General features: G+C 42.5%; 1 protein-coding gene across 1 annotated transcript in view; it reads right to left on the bottom strand.

Moving 5' to 3' along the window:
* LOC137331602 (ephrin type-A receptor 3-like) overlaps positions 1-21,458 on the bottom strand; it is a 245,296-nt gene that overhangs the window by 208,526 nt on the left and 15,312 nt on the right. Inside the window, exon 2 of the mRNA XM_067995509.1 lies at positions 9,792-10,452. Within this exon, the coding sequence (XP_067851610.1) occupies positions 9,792-10,452 (661 nt within the window). The remainder of the gene's footprint in view (positions 1-9,791; positions 10,453-21,458) is intronic.

The following is a 21,458-nucleotide window of genomic DNA, read 5'->3' as shown; positions in this document are numbered from 1 at the left end:
ATATGTAACAAAATCATCAGTTACATATTTCAAATACTGGTTTTAAGGAGGGAGAGGAAGCACAGTCAGGCACCTGTGTAAATGAAGAGGCAGGCAGAGAGAGCATGAAGCAAAACCTAGGCTATGTGCTGCAGGTCTGATGCAGTGAGAGGCAAACGGGCTACAAGCCAGCAGACAAAGTGAGACCAGACACCTGGAGTACAATACCACAGTCTGGTCTGATGAACGAGCCATTCTCTTCTACTTTGGAAAGTTCATGGGCTCTGTCGTTATCATAGATGCTTAATGTATTAATATTTAATATTCAGACAACCTAATATAAATTTGCTAAAGAGCCCTTAGGGAATTTTTCACCAGGACAAGATCCTGGAATAAACAGGAATAGCTTGCCCACAAACTCAGCTCAAAGTCCATCGTGATGGCCAGCAAAAGTTACACTGTTATGCAAGAATTTTGAACTTGATTTCTTTCTTGTTTCGACTTTGAATTAAAAACATAGACAGTTGCCAAGCAAGCGCAATGATATCATCACCGCACATATCTCAGTTTCCAAATTTAGTAAAGTTAACCGCAAGTCACTATGACAAACGGAGGACAAACTCATTTAACGGAGGAGAACTATAAAGAATGGTTTTCTGATTTTAGGGTTCAGCCTGATAATTACCACCTCAAATCAGGGTTAAACCTGTCAACAGTGATGGCAACACCCTGCAGTGTGACACGCAGAATCCCTTTTATGATTGGTGCAGAAGTACCTCCTCTTCTCTCTCTACTAATGAACAGCATTGTACACCACACCTTCAGTTGACTGCATCTCGTAATACAGTGAGATTTTGGGAGAGATATTTGTAGTGGGGGCCAAAAATGATGGCTTCAGGCTTCCTAATGTTCAACGGGAGGAAATTGCAGATTATCCAAGACTGGATGATGAACAAGCAGTCTGATGACACAAAGGCACTGCAGGTGCCTAGACAGGTGGCGGAGAGGTAGAGCTGCGTATCATCAGCATACATGTGGAAGCTTCACATGATGTCGCCAAGGAGCAGCATGTGAATGGGGCAGATGGGGGGGGCGGGGGGGGGGGGGGCAAGGGCAGATCCCTGGGGGACTCCAGAGATAATGATGCAGGAGCGAGAAGAGAAGCCCTTGCTGGAGATGCTCTGGCTATGACTGGAACCAAACCACTCAGCTGGACAACGGAGGAGAGGTGCTGGAGGCAGATAATGTGGTTGGCAATGTCATAGGCTGTAGAGTGGACAAGGAGAATGAGGAGGGATAGTGCACCATGGTCACAGTCACAGTGAATGTCATTTTTGACTTTGATTTGGGATGACTGGTAGTGGAGAAAGAAAGCTTGGGGCTACCTTTGCTCTCCAGGATGATCCTGGATTAATGAGCAGTCTTGGCAGAGGAGAATGTACAGACATTTGAGCAAAGTACATGGCGGGGAGATGATGAGGGAGCAACTAATGATACATGTTGACTCCCTTCACCATTAGACTTCATTTAGGCAACTGCCATCATTTGTTATTTACTTAACTATTCTATTTATATGCACAAGCACACACACCTATACACACATTGCATGTGGGTGAGTCTGCCATTAGTATCATGCGTTAAGTGTTTCAGTCCAGTTAACCTATTTAATGTATGAACTATTTTAGATCCTTGGCAATGGTGACAAGATGAGAAACCATGTCTGAAAATAGGAGTTACTGATTCCCGACTTGGCCCTGCCCAGCAGTATTACAACCTTCATTCTAAATTTGTCTTTTTCTTTAATCAAAATAGCCTTTTGTGACTGTGAGCTATTGTTCAATCACACTGTAACTTATCTGGATTAACATGCAAGCTGTTTTTTGTTTGTTTGAGAAGTTCCAGAAGAACCTTGTGTCATTTTCCTCACAAAAATTAGTCAAAGTAACACGATGATGCAATTCAAATCGGGATTGTGCGTGCCTAAAAAAAAATCAGGAAAAGTTTTCCCAAAGACTTTCTCATGAAGATGCTACCATTTAACATTAATGGTTTCTACTAATGTGGGAAGTTAGTTGACTATTTTATCAGGTACTTTAGCAAACAGCAAAATAGATAATCAATTTTGATACTGGTGCACAAAAGTTAGAAGGTTTTCTGCATCTACCTGCACCACTTTGCACTGACCTTTGGATGCGCAGATTTAAAATAGAGGCAACAGATCGTTTTGTACATGACTGTAAAAAGTGAGAAACTACAACATGCTCTGAAAAGGTCCATTGGCGGAAGCCATTTGAAGCAGCCAAATGGATTGAGATTGAAGATTACAACAACTGGCCACATTAAAGGCCAAATTATCATTTAACTATCAAATATTCCATCGATTACTGCACCAAATTACCATAAGAATAACGCTCCTGGTTTTTGGTGTGTTCTGGGTCTTCCACCATGACATTTTACATAATGGACCCTCCTTTATTTGAGATTCAATTTTTTTTCTTGAGCATAAGCCAATTGCCCAGCTAATAAACTAAAACAGTCGGCTTTTTATTTGAAGAGTCTCGAGCATCTCTATAATTAGATACAAATATTCAGATCAAAGGCATTGCAGCCAGCCGGACCCATAAATTAGAATATTTCACTATACGTAGGGTGAGAAGAAAAAAAATTAAATCCTGTTTGTCACACGACTAGTTTAGAAGACACCCTCAGTTTGTTAGTGAACAGCATTGGATTTTCTTGTCATTCCAGTTTAAATTCAGCTTTGAAGTTGCCATACCTGTGAAGTTGAATGCGATCCAAATATTTGTGGTCATTTTGAGTTGTGATTCATAGATCACACAGATGCACCAATACTGTAAAGCCAGTTAACTTCCTTTTCTTCCCAACCACTAGCCTCGGATCAGACGCTATTATTGTTACTTTTCAGTTGTTTTTCCCTCCAAATTTCTCCCTTCCTTTCTCGAAGGCACCGATTCATGTTGGGGTGCGATACGTTGGGCTCTGCCTGCCCTATGCTACCTCGCCCACTTGTCCATTTTTCCTGCGTGAGTCTAGATAGTGAGAACTGGTACCCTGTTCAACTGTGTGGAGCATCACAGTGGAGCCTGACCCTGCTCTCACTGGATACACCTGTGCATTTTCCAGCTGGGCTCACTGGATGACGACAGCTGATTTTTGCAGCTCCCTAGCCCAGGACGTTGAAATAAAACCTGGGACTTTGCTGTTCTATATGACTCAACTACTCATCAACTGAACCATATTGAGCAGGAAGGTCCACAGCTTGATCTCTGGCCTGTGCTGAGTTTAGCTAACCTTAAACAATGCATTTAAGGAGAAGGTAGGTAATCACATGAGGGAGAAAGGAATAGAAGAATATGTTGATAGGGTGAGATGAACTAAGGTGGGAAGAGGTTCATGTGGAGCATGAACACCAGCATAGACCTGCTGGGCCGAATGGCCTGTTCCTTTGCTGTAAAACTCTATGTAATTCTATGTAAACAGGGCTATGGTAGGGCTACTGAAAATGATCCCAGGTCCTCAGCGCTGATTGGGATTGCTGGATGTGTTTGTGTGCACGTGTTAGGTTAGGGCATCAAGCAACTGAACCACAAGGTAAACTATACACACAGTGTTGGAACATGATGTGGAGATGTAAGGAATCTTACAACACCAGGTTATAGTCCAACAGTTTTATTTTAAAATCACAAGCTTTCCTTCATCAGGTGAGTGAGTGAAAGGTTCTCAAATCGCATATCTTATATTAGGCTGGGACACGCTCACACCAATCAAAGGTGTCATTGGTGTTCAGACAGGTTAGCCACAGAAAACAATACTGAATACACAATGGGTCAAGTTACAAAGCCAGAGAGAGAAAGAGACCCGAAAGGCAGAGAGAGAGAGAGAGAGAGAGAGAGAGAATGTCCAGTTATATTAAAAACAGATAACTTTTTTTTTCCTGCTGGTGGGGTTACGTGTAGCGTGACAGCTCAGCTGTTCAATTCAACCCAACATTTAGTGATGGTGCAGGACATATCAATGAAGGAAAACAGTGATACCTTCTGACTAACTAAAGACACGACACCAGAGGTGGAAATTGCTTTGTCAGTTCCCTTACATACAGGCCTTTCTAATGTGACAGGATAATTGACCGTACAAGTCACTCCAATCACACGTTCTCCTTAATAAACACTCTACAAGGCTGCTTAATCACATTGTAATTCACCTGGATTAGTTCACAGTAACGTGCAACCTGTAGTCATTCACAACCAGGGGCCTCAGTTCCCATTCATGTGTATAATCCACTCACTGGCACTCAGAGCTTCAGTCAAACTTCAGTAGCTTTTCTGAAGGTTCTCTCCGTTTTATGATTAAAAACAAATTGCAAAATGCAGCACGGATTCCCATTCTCAATTTTCTGCATGTGAATTCCTGTCAAACAAAAATCATCTTTTTTTTTCTCCCGCCTTGATAAAAAGCATTTATCTCCTTAGTTTGAGAAGAAAGCACCTCCAAGGCCTGTCAAGCAATTTGTGTCTGCAGTGAGTTGCCCCAACATGGCACATTATGAATATTGCTAATACATAAATCACTGCAAAATTATAATCATCAATAACATATAGTGCCAGGGCTTGGTCCATTAGAGTTGCACAATCTGCAGGAAACCACAGTCACTTCATTAATCCAACCTTTACTGACCTTAAGTATCTGACAGAAATGTCTTCAAAGCATATGTGTTTGAAAGCAGGAATGAACTTGCATTTCATAGAATGATACAGCGTAGAAGGAGGCCATTTGGCCCATCGTGTCTGTGGCGGTATAGAGTCCGGTCTTAATAGAATACCTCTGCGGGTAGCTGTATAGCGAAGGAATCCAGCTTCTAACATTAAGCTTTACCTGCCACCAAAAAGCTGCATTTTGTCTTCTTCCCACAATCCATTCTGGATAGCACATCACTGTGACCAACTTAATACACTATGTAGTTGTACTATGTAAATCTTTACACAGAATGTTAGTTCATTAAAGAGAAATAAATGTCTGTTTAATGTGAGCAAATATTTGGTGGAAATCTGGGTAATCACAGGGATGGAGCAAAAGCTGACAATAGTGATGGAAGGACAAGAGCTTACATATAGATGGTGCCATTCACGAGATTCACAGAGGACAAAATGGGAAGCAGGCAGTACTGGAAGATTTAAGAGCACTGACTGAGAGCATGGTTGAAAAGATTGTTTGTGAAGGCTCCTCAAAACCTAAGAGAGAAGTAGCAAAGTAGAGGGATTAAAGGGAGATCCATGGAGAGTTTAGGGAGTTATGGCAGCTGAAAGCTCTGTTACTGACATTGAAGTGAAGGGAGAAGCACAGGAGACCAGAGTCGGAAGACCAAAGGGTATAGATAGGGATGTAGGGCACGGAAAGGGAAGGCCATTGAGGATGAGGATTTGGTATACAATGTATTTGGCAGAAGGGAGCCAGCGGATGGCAATGAAGGGTGACTGGCAAGTGGGACTTAGTGCAGGACAAGTTGCAGAATTTTGGGCATATTCACTCATGGTAAATGAGGAATTACTTATGTGCACTAGGCAACAGCAACCACAGGGCAGTCCCAACTTTGCTATCCTGTGTTATGATTTTTCTCGGATGTGTGGTACAGAAAAATAAATTTGCCTCAGATCTAACGAGAAACAACTCCTCCACTCACTAATACTTCAGCACTACACTGCTGAACCAATTATTCATCCTTCCCCATCCACCTCCTCTTGCCAATTGGGATTCCAACCATGAAAAAGGGTTTTGCACATCAACATGCACACTCACTCCACTTACCATATTTTGGGTTGGTAAGTATATAATTATAAAATCTTTATATTCAATATGCACAATACAGGTTAACAAAGTCTCAAGTGATTGTCTACCAAGCATCTCAATTAACACTGTATTCGTAATTACAAGTTTAGCATCAATGAAAAGTGGGTTTGGCTTCACATCTATGCTAAACTTGTAGAGTGTAAATCGGGTGTCAAGGCCCAAATTGACTGTGAAGTGAAGTGGAGTGGAGTGCGGTTCCCTCCTCAGGAAGTCTCATCCCTCTTTCGCCCCAATGTCAGGTCTGGCTTCCGTCTGAATTTACACTATAACTGCAATGTCGGTGTGAAGTGAAACCTCTTGACAATAATGCTACAATTATAGTGCGAATGTACCCTTACTCTGTCCATCCAGCTACATATGGAGTTCTGAGTTCCCAATGGTTAAGGTTCTTCCGTCTCTTTCCTATTTCTCTCACTCTGACCTTTCCAGCCTACTCATGAATGTTTGGAAGATCTCTTGAAATAAACTGCACATACCACTGTGCATCCTCTATACGCATTAAGAAAGGAAGAACGGAAGACTGCATTTATCTGGCACCTTTCACAACCTCAGGTCATCCTAAAGGGCTATACAGCCAATTAAGTACTTTTGAAGTGCAGTCACTGCTGTAATGTAGGAAACGCGGCAGCCAATTTGTGATCAGCAAGGATCCACAAACACAATTTGTTAATGACCAGATAATCTGTTTTTTGGTGATGTTGGTTGAGGGATAAATGTTGGCCAGGACATCTTTGAAAAGTGCCATAGAATCTTTTATGTCCATCCAAGAGGGCCTCGGTTTAATGTCTCATTCGAAAGACGGCACCTCCCAACAATACATTTAATTTAACCTGGGCTTGTGACCTATTATTATTGTTTCTATATACTCTTTGCAACTCATCATATATGTTATCACCCTTGTGTTGTAGCAGACTGTTATTTTTAATTCTGTCTTTCGCCTGCCTGTTACCCTACCAGATTATGGTATTTCCTTTTCTGTCATACCCTTGAATATCTGTTGCCCTTCCTAATGTTCCAAATTCTCCTGAACATGTCAATTTATCCCCTCCGGCTCTTTGGTATTTTCTACCTTTCCAGAACATCGATCCCCACTTCCATTTTCCGAACCATGTTTATGTGATCCATAGAATCATACAGCACAGAAGGAGGCTATTCGGCCCATCGTGCCTGTGCCAGCTCTCTGAAAGAGCTACCAATTAGATTCACTCCCTGATCTTATCTAATAGCCCTGCAAATTTTTTCCTTTTTAAGTACGCATCCAATTCCCTTTTGAAAGTTCTTATTATCCCTATACTAATATGAGTTCCTACTGGTAAAGATGGCCATAATTCAAGCATCTTATTCCAAATGTTTCTTTCATTCAGTTATTGTTGTGGGGTTTACTTTAATTCCTGATCCAGAAATACGGGGGGGAATTTTAATCCCTGCAAAATGGGTGGGAGAGGGTCGGAGGGTGGGGCGTTAAATTGCTAAAAATGGGAAAGCCGACCCCAGCCTGCCGTGAATGTGCTTACTTCCACTTTTACCACGGCGGGTTAGGGGACGGCCATGTAACCCGGTCTAGAGAGGCAGGTCATTCATTATAATATGTTAATGAGGCTGCGCTCCTCAAATCTTGGCATCCATTCAAATTTAACGGCTGTGTGCCAGGTTTCCCACCGCTTGGGAAACCCAGCAGCTGAAGGGAGGCGAGAACTGCCAGATTTCAGCAGGTAGGTGCTTTTCCAGCACTGTTTGTGGGCCAGGAGGAGCAGGAGTGCTTCCCCCATCCCCTCAAGCATACCTTCTGCGATCTGCCTCCCTCCCTAACAAGGTCCTGCCGTTAAATTCGTCAATTTCCAGTATTTCTGGGTTTCCTGGCCGCTGACACGCAGCCCCCGCTCCCTCCCCACTTCCCCATGAATATCTGGACCACAGTCTCTTGGCAAATTAGTTATTACAATTTCAGTTGCAGTTATTCCACTTAGTATCCTTCCAATGTGTCTCATCAAATGTCAGAGGAAGATTAAACAAGCTGGAGTGTCCTTTCACTCTCATCATCCAGCAGACAAGATCTGCACCCTCCTGTTAATGATCTCATTAAAGTCATCCTTACTGTGATGGGCAAGGAACCTCTGCAGCAAGTTCATTTAAATGAACACAGATCCACCGTGACTCCTGGCATTGTTTATTTGCCATCCTGAGGTATCGTGACACACAGGAGAAAGCTGCTTGCACTGCCATATGTCCTGCAGGACCTCCAAAGGATACCTGACCTCCTGGTGGCTTTGCTATACAGAACTGTCACAACCAGAAAAATAACCTGTGCAGGTGTTAGAAGAAATAATTTGACAGGCTTCTCCAGGTTTACTTCTTTTGCATTGATTCCCAAGACAGTGTGGGTATTGAGTAATGAGACAAACAGGCTGGTTTTATGCATCATATAAAACGATGAAGTCATAAATTGCAGGTAGTAATGTCCCACCAGTGCATTGTTCTAATTATATATTTCGTGTTGATTTGGGGCCAAAATATGTACCCACAGTGTAAGTTTCAAAGAAACTTCATCATTTCTCAAGACCATTATTGCCATCCCGGACGATAATGGCCGGCGCGGACACGATGGGCCGAAGGGCCTCTATCCGTGCTGTATAACTCTATGACTCTATGACCATTTCTCAATATGCTTTCCGGGGTAATTTGTTTTTTGCTCTGTTGTGATAATAAATATTCCCCCCTTCGCAACCCCCTGCACCCTCTATGGCTACGGGACGATGAGTAAAGAAGCAATTTGTGATTAAGAATGATAGACATGAAACATCAGAGATAGAAAATTTCTTCCTCTGACACAAATTGTAGGCATTCCGAGTTCGTTGTTTTTGCAAAAATGCAAGGCAGCTAAAGGGAGCTTGTGCTTTGTGCCTATAAGTGTCAGAATCTGCCTTTCAATATAGAGAATGCTTCAGAATCCCATCTAGTTAAGCGAAGGCAGCGGGATGCGAAAAATGCTCCCCACTCAAAGACTTGTTCTAAGGCATGACAATAAATCTGCAGGAGCAGGTTGAAATCACATGCATGCGGCAGGAGCTGGGGATTAGGCATCACACGCTGCTTGCACTTCCAGAAGAGACATCATCTATGTGGGAGAGAGACCATCATCCGCTACTAATCTCAGATTCTGCAGTTTTCAAATAGCTCTTATACAGCTGGGTTTTAAAAACACAACCACGAGCACGGTCACAAATCCCTCCAGTTACTGCGTGTGGTATATTTTTTTTAATGACTCCCTTTTTGGAAAGGGTTCAGGTCAGACAAGGTTCCATTTTTTTTCAATGAAATTTTACTGTAAATGATTTGCTTTTTAAGCCAGCAAATAGAGGGAGTCAAAAGAAAAAACATTGAAGTGCTAGATAGGTTATGGCCAGTTGTTCACTGCCTTTTAACCATTGGAATCAGTTCGAGTAAATGCACAAAGAGAGCATCACCTTTTGAGGGCCTTCCTTAAACTTGATCTGGACCGACAGTCAAGTTACCCTCAGGGTCCCCCCCTCCCCCCCACTCTTCCATTTGTTCGAAATTTCAAGATGAATCTTTTGAAAACTGAAATTTATTTTGCATTGTTCAAAATGCTAATTTTTGCAACCACATCAGATGAAAAGATTTTCCATTAATCTTCCAGAGTAAAGTGATCCTGTAACTTTTTTATTAAAAGGTTTCAAGGCATTATTGCCAACTTGAAAGATGCCAACTTGTCACAGTATCTGTACCTGTTTTGCCACACAACAACTTGCATTTATATAATGCCTTTAACATAGAAAAACCTCCCAAGTCGCAAAACCTTTGAGACCTTAAAAGAAACAAGAATTCCATCTGTCCAGGGTGGATTGGCCCCATATCCCAAAAGGCTACTGTTGCATTGGTTCAAATCGGGACTCCCTGCCCACCATAATAGAAGCAAAGGTACTTACGTTGGCAGGTATCCCTCTTCTCTTCATAACCTGGTTTGCAGACACATCGTCCAATAGGCACCAACCATCCCCCATCGGCACTACAGTGCATTTTAGGCACATCGTATTCCTCAGAATTATTCACGCAGGAACCACGGACCTCCACCAAGGAGGAGTCTCCTTCAGTCACTCTGTCTGGAAACTCTGCCAGATTACGAATCGTTAATGGGCATTTCTTGTAGTAGACCCGCACTGATACCAAAGCGATACAAGCGCCCACATCCTGAAAGGCAAGGTAAAAGCCTTTCTTTGTCAGAGAGCCAATGTCCCGCACCTCTGTGTTTAATTTCATCACCCTGTCACCTACATCCACCTGGGTGAAGCTCTCATCAGCAGCAATCGTGTCGATCTTTATGTATTGACTTTCTTTAATATACCACAAATTGTTGTTGTTGGACTCATAGTAGTAGATATTAAAGGTCTCCTTGCATGTTCCTGGGACACCTGGCAGGCTGTTGCAGTCTCTGAGAGTAAATTTAATCTCAATATAGATCCGATGGGCGCCATCACGAGGAATCCAACTAGTCCGCAACCAATTGTTCTGATAGGCCTCCATGACATTACATACCTGGTATGTTCGCATTGGAGTGTTCCGCTCATCCATAACGCTGATTTCTTCCCACTGTAATTGAGAAAGAGAGCAATAGTAAGAGCCATTAGTAGCTACAAATGCCAAACAAGTATGTAGGGCTTCAGCTATCTTTTAAAACACTGCACCTTCCTCCTGTTGGTGAGGAGGGTATGATTCTGGCAACAACAAACATTTCTTGGTACATTATAGGAATCCAGCTGTATAATGGATGTGGCCTCGGTCCCGTATTGTGATATAAGATATTTCTACATTATATCTTTACTCATGAAATCTTATGTGGGTCAAGTATGGCAATTTACACTGATTTCTGGCAAGGTTTCTTTTGCTCTTTGTGTGGAGAGGGAATAGGAAATTAAGTGCACAATGCTGTCTGAAGTCACGATATGTTGAATTGGAATAGAAATTATCTCTTAGCTGTGAAACCTTGGATGCCCCCATGGCTCCTGAACAGAGGCTAATCAAATTATGGATGTTTTCAATGGTGACTATTTATAGGCAGATGTCAAGAAATGCACCTTTACAGATGTAATCATTGGCCTAAATTTTCTGTTGGAGTTATGCTGGATGTACAATACATCTACTCTGATATGGGCACACATATTCCAATTGCCTACGAATGAGGAGAATACATTTTCAACATATTTCCTATCATCTGCACCCTAGCAAATATGGAGCCTTCAGCACCAGAAATAACTTGTGGAACATCGTATTTCCTGTTGTATAATCTTGGTAAATTATCTTTGGAACAGTGCATTGTATAGAACCAAGCAGCCCAGCACCTGAGTGCAAGAGACAAGGCTGAAGTGTTTGCAAGCATCTTCAGCCATAAGTGCCAAGTGGACAATCCTAAATGGTCTCCCCTCAAGGTACCCACCATCTAACCCAGATAATTACCACCCTATCGGCCTCCTTCCAATCATAAGTAAAATGATGGAAGCGGTCTTCAATAGGGCTATCAAATGGCACCTACTCATCAATAAACTGCTCAACACTCAGTTGGGATTCCACCAGAAACACTTGGCTCCAGACCTCATCACAGACTTTATCCAGACAAAGTTAGCTGGATGATGGAGGAGAGGTAAGATTAGCTGCCTTCGAGATCAAGGCAGTGTTTGACGGAGCTTGGGACCAAGAAGCCCTAGCAAAACTGAGGTCAATGGGGGTTAAAGGGGAAACTCTTTAGAGGTTGGAGTTATATCTGACACAAAGGAAGATGATCATAGTTGTCAGCAGCCAATCACTGCAGTTCCAGGACATTATTGCAGGAGAGCCTCAAAGCCCAACCACCTTCAGCTGCTTCACCAATGGCCTTCCCTCCATCATAAGATCAGGAGTGGGGCTATTCACTGATGATTCCACAGTGTTCAGCTCCATTCACAACTCCTCCGATAAGGAAGCAGCCCATTTCACCCTCAGCAGGACTTCACAACATCCAGGCTTGGGCTCATAAGTAGCAGGTAACATTCGTGCCATGTAAGTGCCAGGTAATAACTAGTCCAAAAACAGAGAGTCCAACCAGCTCAGCTCCCCTAATGTTCAGTAGCAACACTATCGCTGAGTCCCCCACTATCAACATTTGGCAGTCACCATTGACCAGAAACATAACTGGATCAGCCATATCAATACTGGCTACATGAGCAAGGCAGAAGCTGGGTACTCTGCAATGAGTGGCTCAACTCTTAGCCTCTCAAAGCCTCGCCACCATTTAAAAGACTCAAATCAGGAGTCTGATGGAGTACTGAACAATCATCTGGATGGGTGCAGTCGCAACAACATTCAAGAAGCTTGACACCATCCAACACAAAACTGTTTTCTTGATTAGGGCCCCTGCCAATGGTCTCAATATTCAACCCCCACCAATGGCACACCAGCTGTAAATCTACAGGATGCACTGAAGCAACTCACCAAGCATGCTGCAACAACACCTCCCAGCCCCCATGACCTCTGTCACCAAGAAGGAGGAGTGGCAATATCATGGAAACATCATCACCTTCAAATTCCACTCCAAGTTGACCACCATCCTAACTTGGACATATATCACCATTCCCTCACTGTTGCTGGAGCAAAGTCCTGGAGTTCCCTACCTAGCACCATCACACAGCCACCATTACCACAAGGACTACAGCGGTTCAAGGGGAAAGCCCACCATCACCTTCTCAACAGCAACTAGGGGTGGACAATAAATGCAGTCTTGCCAGCACTGCCCACCTCCGACAAACAATTCTTTTTTAAAAGTTGGGAATAAAAATATTTAGGTACCCCAAAGCTAAAGTAAAATCATTTTCTTTTTATGGACCCAATACCTAATGTTTTGCGTTCAGCTGGGCAAAACAGTTTTTTTGTATTTCAAGGCCACTTTTCAGGTACCTCATTAAACTCATTCCTGACTACCAGCAAACAAGCATGAGTGCAAGAATGTTCCAAAACTCAAACTCACAAAGTCACTGGGAAGGAGCAGTTCAACCACCTGCTAATTTTAAACATGCTAATTACTTTGGCGCTTTATTGAAAGAAACTGCTCCATGCTCAAGCTTTTCTGTAACCTCTTGAAATCTTTTTCCAAACTTCATGATGAGTGTCCTAGACCCAACCGTCTTTAGCTGCTTCATCAATGACCTTCCCTCCATCATAAGGTCAGAAATGGGGATGTTCGCTGATGACTGCACAGGGTTCAGTTCCATTCGCAACCCCTCAGATAACGAGTCAGTCGGTGCCAGCATGCAGCAAGACCTGGACAACATCCAGGCTTGGGCTGATAAGTGGCAAGTAACATTCATGCCAAACAAGTGCCAGGCAATGACCATCTCCAACAAGAGAGAGTCTAAGCACCTCCCCTTGACATTCAACGGCATTACCATCGCCGAATCCCCCACCATCAACATCCTAGAGTCACCATTGACCGGAAACTTAACTGGACCAGTCACATAAATACTGTGGCTACAAGAGCAGGTCAGAGGCTGGGTATTCTGTGGCGAGTGACTCACCTCCTGACTCCACAAAGCCTTTCCACCATCTACAAGGCACAAGTCAGGAGTGTGTTGGAATACTCTCCACTTGCCTGGATGAGTGCAGCCCCAACAACACTCAAGAAGCTCGACACTGTCCAGGACAAAGCACCCACTTGATTGGCACCCCATCCACCACCCTAAACATTCATTCCCTTCACCACCAGTGCACAGTGGCTGCAGTGTGTACCAGCCACAGGATGCACTGCAACAACTCGCCAAGGCTTCTTCAACAGCACCTCCCAAACCCACGGCCTCTACCATCGAGAAGGACAAAGGCAGCAGGCACATGGGAACAACACCACCTGCACGTTCCCCTCCAAGTCACACGCCATCCCGACTTGGAAATATATCCTCCATTCGTTCCTCCATCATCGCTGGGTCAAAATCCTGGAACTCCCTTCCTAACTGCACTATGGGAGAACCTTCACCATATGGACTGCAGCAGTTCAAGAAGGCAGCTCACCACCACCTTCTCAAGGGCAATTAGGGATGGGCAATAAATGCTAGCCTTGCCAGCGACGCCCACATCCCATGAACGAATAAAAAAAAAATTACAAGTTTACCCCAACATTTAAAAGTAACTCTCTTTCCCAGATCCTTCCAGTGGAAAGATGGTTAAAAAGTCCTGAAATTTAACAATGAGGTTAAGATAATTATAAAATGAATATTACACACCAGCAGATTTACTTTCGTTCGTATTACTACACTGACCAATGCAGACCATATATAGATCTTTAAAAAAAAATACATCGGTGGTTCTTTGAATTCCCATGAAAGGTTCAACAAATTCTCTACAGCTAGCATTTATGGTACAGAATCCTCAAACTCAGTATTCTCTTTATTTGAAGTTCAAATCACTTTAAGCACAAAGATTATGTAACTTCCTCTAGCCTCCAACAGAAGTTTTGTTTGTTTAACTCACTGCATATTCTAGCACGTTTATCTGAGTTAGCAGCATCTTTCTACCCAACTGCAGTGCACCTCAGTTTTCCAATATTAAATATAACTGAGAGGGTGTCAGCAAGGAAATATGACAAAGGTGTGAAAGTAATAGTGCTGTTGAAAGCATTTCAAAATTGGTCAATAATTGAGTATAAATGAAATAGTTGATGGGTTCCTCCCCCTTGTATCCTGCCCCTTGTCCCATTCAAATATCATGAATATGGTAATGTAGTGGTTATACTACTGGACTACTAATCCAGAGAATGTGAGTTCAAATCCCACCATAGCAGTTTGAAATTCGATCAGTAAAAGTGACCATGAAGCTGTCGGATTGTCATAAAAACCCAACTGATTCATTAGTGTCCTTTAGGGAAGGAAAACTGCCATCCATACCCGGTCTAGTCTATATGTGACTCCAGTACCACACTTAACTGCCCTCTGAAGTGACCTAGCAAGCCACTCAGTTGACACATTCTCGGGGCAACAAGGGATGGGTAATAAATGCCGGCCTTACCAGCGACACCCACATCGCGAGAATGAATATTTTTTAAAAACAGCTTTCTCCCCATTCACACACAATAGTATATCACTAGGCTCCATCCTGAGATAATTTGAAGTTAAATGGTGTTTCCGTCAGTGCCTTCCCAATACGTAGCACAATGTTTAGAAAACTATTTTTTAGCAAACCAAATATTTATCACAAGAGACCATCAGAAAAAAGTGAATGTGACGTATAGCATTCATTGATGCCACAGCAGCTTAGAAAAGAGCACAGTAAAAGAAAAACTGGAAATCTGAACAGAAAATAATGAAAAATACACAGCAAATCTTTCAGTGTCTTTAAATACAAAAGATACGGGGGTAAATTTTCAACTTGCCGCCCGGGCGTATACCTGGCATTGCAGATTAGCCACACATTATAGAGACCGCCTGATTTTCATTTCCATTGATTTCGGGCAGTTTGTACAACGGGCATCCCAACTGCCACGTCAGTTTTACATCTGGGTGGCAAATCGAGAATTTGCCCCATATTAAATATTTCAGGTGAGTGGACCCTTCGACAGAACTGAAAACTGAATGAAAAGCCCTTTACTAGGGCGGAACAAAATGAAGGGGAGGGGTTGAGTAGAGGAAAATTGGGTGAAAATCAACACAGTTAGCAATGCTAGTTCCTATCACGGAGACTACTTATTGGGGGAAGTGGTCAGCTCTGCGCTTTTAAGAGGCTTGCTTGTAAGTCCAGTTTCCGATGAAGGGTCTAAATCTGAAACGTTGACCTGTCTTTTCTCCTTCCAAATGCTGATGGGCTTGCTGTGCAGTTCCTGCATTTTTTCTAATCTTTTCTAAAACAAACAGATCTCCCTTCCTTGGCCAGAAATTAACGCATGTGTCTTGCAATCCTACAGCATAATCACTGCGTGAGTCACTCTTTTTTTAAAGAGGTGAGGTAAGAAGGAAAGGAAGAGCCTCAAGGCTTTTAAAATTTTAGCGAATGTAAATTTTCATCCTTGTGTTCAAATCCCTCCTGGCCTCGCCCTTCCCTATCTCTGTAACCTCCTCCATCCCTACAACCCTCCAAGATCTCTGCGTTCCTCCAATTCTGACCTCTTGTCCATCCTCCACTTGCTTCGCCCCATCGTTGGCGGCCATGTCTTCTACCATCTAGGCCCTAAGCTCTGGAATTTCCTCCCTTAACCTCTCCACCACTCTCTCCTCCTTTAAGATGCTCCTTATAACCTACCTCTTTGACCAAGCTTTTGGTCGCCTGTTCTAAGGTCTCCTTCTTTGGCTTGGTGTTAATTTTTTTGTCTGAATACGCTTTGTGTGAAGCGCCTTGGGATGTTTTACTCCATTAAAGGCGCTATATAAATGCCAATTGTTGTTGTTCTAGGAAACAACAGAACGGAAGTTTCATCAGTTTTTAAGCTGTCAGCAGAAGGCAAGCTGCCATTTTTTGAAGAGAAATGATTTTCTTTGTATTTTTTGAATTCATCCTTTTCTTTCCTGATACTCCCTTGACCCTATTTTGTTTTATGCTCAATCCAGCTGTCTAACAGATTCCTCTGATGGGCAGGAAACATTAAATTAATCTATTGAGACTCTTAAACTGAATGGCTGAAGGTTGCAAGGAAACAGCTTGGAGTTTGCCATTTTTCTTTCGAGAAAAAACTTTTGTAATGGTGTCGAGGCCGTACAGTAACCAGCCATTTTATTCAACACCAGTAGTGTGACCTTGAAGCAGAATGACATTGAGTACCAATTTAGTGTGGACTCTCACAGCTCAAAGCTGGCAGCAATTTATTACCTTGTGAAATGTGGGCCGAGGTGGCAGAAACTTCCCTTCAACTGTCAAATTGCTACTGGCTATTTTAGGAAACTACACGATTAACATGTTTTACTCTAGAGATCTTGTCTCGTGGGGATTGTGCTTGGTCAGTAAATGTTGAGGTTTATGACTGATGGGTTAATATATATTAATTCCAAGAGGGATTCTCATTTTCAAGGTTTTTTAAAAGCAAATAATGGTTAGAAAGAAACTTCAGTCTTGAGGTCTAGACAATGAACAGTTCCGACTTTCCACTATACATGCAAACAGAGAGAACTAGCAACAGCTGACCAGCACCTTCAAAATAGCTGGTCGATCAACAAAAAGCTGGCAACACAAGCATGGCCATAATTATAAGCTTGTGACATGTGAAAAAAATGGTTACATGGACCTAGTAAGTCAAACTGCAGGTGTACGCAACACTTCTTTACTTCCATTGGAGAGAAACGTAAATACACAAAGGCCTGATGGGCTGAAGAAGTACAAATGTTGAAGAGACAAAATTGGTGGTGTATTTCTTGGGGCGAGGCGGCGGTCTGTGCGCACGCTCACCTGAAAAATGTTGAATGTTTTTATGCATCTGGTCCATTTTAAGCTCTTTTCTGCTTCACAAATGAATTTATTAAGTTAATCTTGAAAAAAAGGAAAAGCAAAGTGATATTTGGATTTTTAATTGTTTTTTTATAAAGGCAAATCCAGGTCATTGGAGCTGCTTCTAAACTATTGAGGTCAACTAGAGGACAGTTATAACTGCTGATAAACTTGAGGCTCCAGGTCAATGGCTGGCTTTCTCTTCTGCGATTAGAAGGATACACTGAAAGGATGAGATGATGAGGACTGGGAGGAGGCTCGTGTGGAGCATAAATGCCGGCATTGACCAGGGGTGTAAATTCCATTTAATTCTGTGTAAAAATGTGATGTCTAGAGTGGATGGACGTACACTATGCAGGACTTTATGTCTGATACGGATAAAATCCTAGAATAGTATGTTAAACCATGTTTGCTCCACAGCGTGAGAAGTTTTTATAATGGTACACAAACCAATCTTGGGCATTTTTGCCTTTATCCTATCTGAGCTTTTGCATTAACAAAGGATGGGGGAACAAAACATTAAAAGCAGTCTCCACAGTAATGAAGACAAAGTTTGTATTCTCACTGTTGTGCAAAGGAATCCCCTGCCAAATATCCCCTCCAGACACATGCATGCTTCCACCGCAGACCCTGTAATTAAGATTTTTTTTCTTGAAGTCCCTAACATCAGATGTGTGCTGCCGTAAGTGCACATCATACATTCTCCTTATCAGTAGTGAAGATCCATTTAAAGTTATTTTCATTTTAATAAGAGGGATTTAGTCATATTTTCTTGTTCAAAACGAGTAAGTACTGTTTGCATCACCAGGGAAACTTGCTGAAACAAGTTACTGAGCCTGAGTGTCTCTGGGATATGAAATAGCTCAATCAAAGCAGTAAGCAGATTTAATGACTATGTAACTCTATTAATGTTAATTCAGCTTCCTGAGAGAGCAGACTCAATGGGGTAAATTATAACCCCAAGAAGGGGTAGGTTGGGGGTGGGTGGGAAGGGAAAAATTGTAAACAATTAAAACTTGACCCTAACTCGCCTACTTCTGGATTTAACAGAGGCGGGTCGAGAGGTGGGCGACCAACCCGCTCTCAGGAGGCAGGTCGGTCTGTGAAAACTTTTAAGGAGGTTGCGGGCCTCCATTTTTATTTTTAACTCCTGGGAGGCCGGGGTTCCCGGGCCTTCTGCTTCTCGCCACGTTAGAGGAGGCGAGAAGGTCCAGATTGACAGGTAAATGCCTTTATAGCATTGCTTGTGGGCCAGGAGGAGTGTTTCCTCCAGGCCCAACAAGCTTACCTGCCGCAATCCCACACACGCGATCAGCCGACCCCCCCTCCGTCACAATCTCCAACCCCCCGCCAGATCTCCGACCACCCCCCCACAATCTCTGACCAGTCCCCACGAGCTCCAATCCCTGTCTATGATCAAACCCCCATGACTGAGCCCCTGATGACCAACCCCTCCAATGACCGCTGCCCCCACCCCCCCCCCCCATCCCCGCTCTAAGACTTACCTGCTGGCATTCGCTCCCTGGCTGCTCTCCCGTCCGACTGACAGCCAGCCTGTCAATCTGGCTGGCTGTCGGGCGGGAAACCTACTGAAAAAATTGAAAGACGTCCTTATGTCAAAACCGTACGGACATCAGGGAAATCCACACTTCCAGGTTTACCGTCCAGAAATCCTCCCCCCTCCCCCCCACTCTGTTCCCAGCTCGACATTAAAATTTACCCCCATAATTGTGATATATAGTGCAATAAGTTAAAATTCTATAAATTAAAAGCACAGAAACAGGTTGAAGTTCAACATTCTGTTACTTTTTTAAAAAGGGCTGAAGGCGAGACTCCAAGACTATGCTCGAGTCACTTGCCCAAATCTTTAAGTGACTTAGAGAAAGCTCAGTGTTTTTCCATCGACTATGGATGTGAATTCCATTTGTGAGGGCAGTCTAAGTATCTTATGAGTGTCTGGTGCGAGTAATCAAGCTGTATTCTGAACAGTGTTCAAGTTAGACCAAAAAGCATTGGTTTCACTTTGGAGAAATCCATCTTTTTGCTCCTTCCTCCCTGCTCCCCCTTATAAGGAGTTATACAGTTAAAGAATGTGTTCACAAAATCATTTATTGCAACACAAGATGTAAATGATGCATTATTATTTCTTTTCCCGATAAAATTGTATTCCACTAATTTCAGGTGCACACTGTAGATTAAAGTCAATATGACACTAACTAGCTGCATATTATATGCAGACATTTTTTTGATATAAAATCTAATCTTAATGCTTTTCTTTTTGGATGTCCATTTTTGGAACCAGAAAGTGAACAATTGTTTCACCAGCAAATGAGCACCAGGAGATAATACAAAGGTTCAGAGATTTTCAAACCAATCTTAAATATTAGTAATATTTTCAACAAAATTGAAATTTGTTCAAAGGTGGCAGGAGGGAGAAATAAATCACTAAAATTAATACAATAGGAGAAGATTTTGTGGCAAAGTCTTAACTGCATTTATTAATGGTGAATAGCAGAAATCTTTCCTCATTCTTCTTCACAGCTTTCCATAATGCTAGAACTGAGAAATTCAAGTTTCAAAAAGTTGAAACAGTGAATTCTTCAGCTGCCATTACCCACCATTAAACAAGAAACAAGTCCTCCGTGCATCCACAATCTGAAGTCTAGTTCTACAAATGAATAAATAGCATGTATTCATAAATGTTCTCCTTGACACCAACAGTATTATTATTATTATGGTTCAGATCTCATATCTCAATCGTAATTCGACATGTAGTTCTTTTTTAAAACTGTGGCAATCGGGCTACATTAATATTTAAAACAAAAACCATGATGAACCCCCCACCACACAGCTTCATGTCTGCCATTATGACTGCATTAGTACAGATAATCAGTTTACCTGATGTCATGCTCGACACCGTATGGCAAAGTAATCAGCCATTGCTTCAATTCTCACTTGATTTGGGAAGGGTTGTTGAGAGCCATAACATGGCAATCATCAATGCGTTGGGGCAATTCTGTGTTCTGGCCCTAAATTTACTTTTTTAGTTTTTCTGAAGAACTGTTCCACTTTTTTAAGCATTGAAGGCTATAAATTTGTCTTGGGCGGGAGCGCTAAACGGGCATTATCGCATCGGGCACCCGTTACACACCTTGCTTGACATTCAGTTCTATTGAAGTCAGTATGGTGCAGGAAGTATAACAGGCAGCCATTAGGATAAAGCCCGATTTGCATTTACCACCCAAGACAAATGTCAAGATAGGAAATGAAGTAATCGCAGAGATCCATTCGTTCTTTATCAAGCCTGGTAAGTGGGGAGTGATTTATGGTACCAGATTTTTGTGAATCTTGAGTGCATTCGGAAGAAATGCTGCATTTGTGTATCTGAATATGTAGAATCAGATATGTCTGCAGACAAATGGTGGCACGATCATTATTTTAAACCTGTGGTGTTGCCCATGGCTTGTCCGATGCAGAGAGTGATCTGCAGACCTATTAGGAGTCCTGCTGAGAAGCTATTGATAGCAGAATTTTTTTAAAATTGCTTTACAAGTGAAGCAGGACTAAGCATTCTCTCAGGAATGTCGATGCGTAGTTCAAGGACAGAAGGGAGATGTACTCCACTGTGGCAATGGTTGTGCTGAATATATTCCACGGTTGGTTATGATAAATTGACTTGTTCTGTGAAGTAAAACATAACAGCTCTAGAATGCATGGAATTATTTACATGGTATGCGAGGGGAGGGAGAACTGTCACAAAAGTAAACGTTGGTCCCCTAGAGGCTGAGACAGGAAAAATTATAATGAGAAATCAGGAAATGGCAGTTGCGATAAACAAATATTTTGTATCTGTCTTCACAGTAGAAGACACAAAAAGCATACCAGAACCCAGGGGCTAATGAGAGCGAGGAACTTAAAGTAATTATTATCAGTGGAGAAAAAGTACTTGAGAAACTAATGGGACCAAAAGCCAATAAATCCCCTGGACATGATGGCCTACATCCTAGGGTTCTAAAAGAGGTGGCTGCTGAGATAGTGGATGCATTGGTTATGATCTTCCAAAATTCCCTAGATTCTAGAACGGTCCCAATGGATTGGAAGGTAGCAAATATAACCCCACTGTTCAAGAAAGGAGGGAGAGAGAAAACAGGGAACTACAGGCCAGTTAG

The sequence above is a fragment of the Heptranchias perlo genome, chromosome 13, assembly GCF_035084215.1.
Source record: "Heptranchias perlo isolate sHepPer1 chromosome 13, sHepPer1.hap1, whole genome shotgun sequence".
NCBI lineage: Eukaryota > Metazoa > Chordata > Chondrichthyes > Hexanchiformes > Hexanchidae > Heptranchias > Heptranchias perlo.
This window is presented reverse-complemented; position numbering and strand designations above follow the sequence as displayed.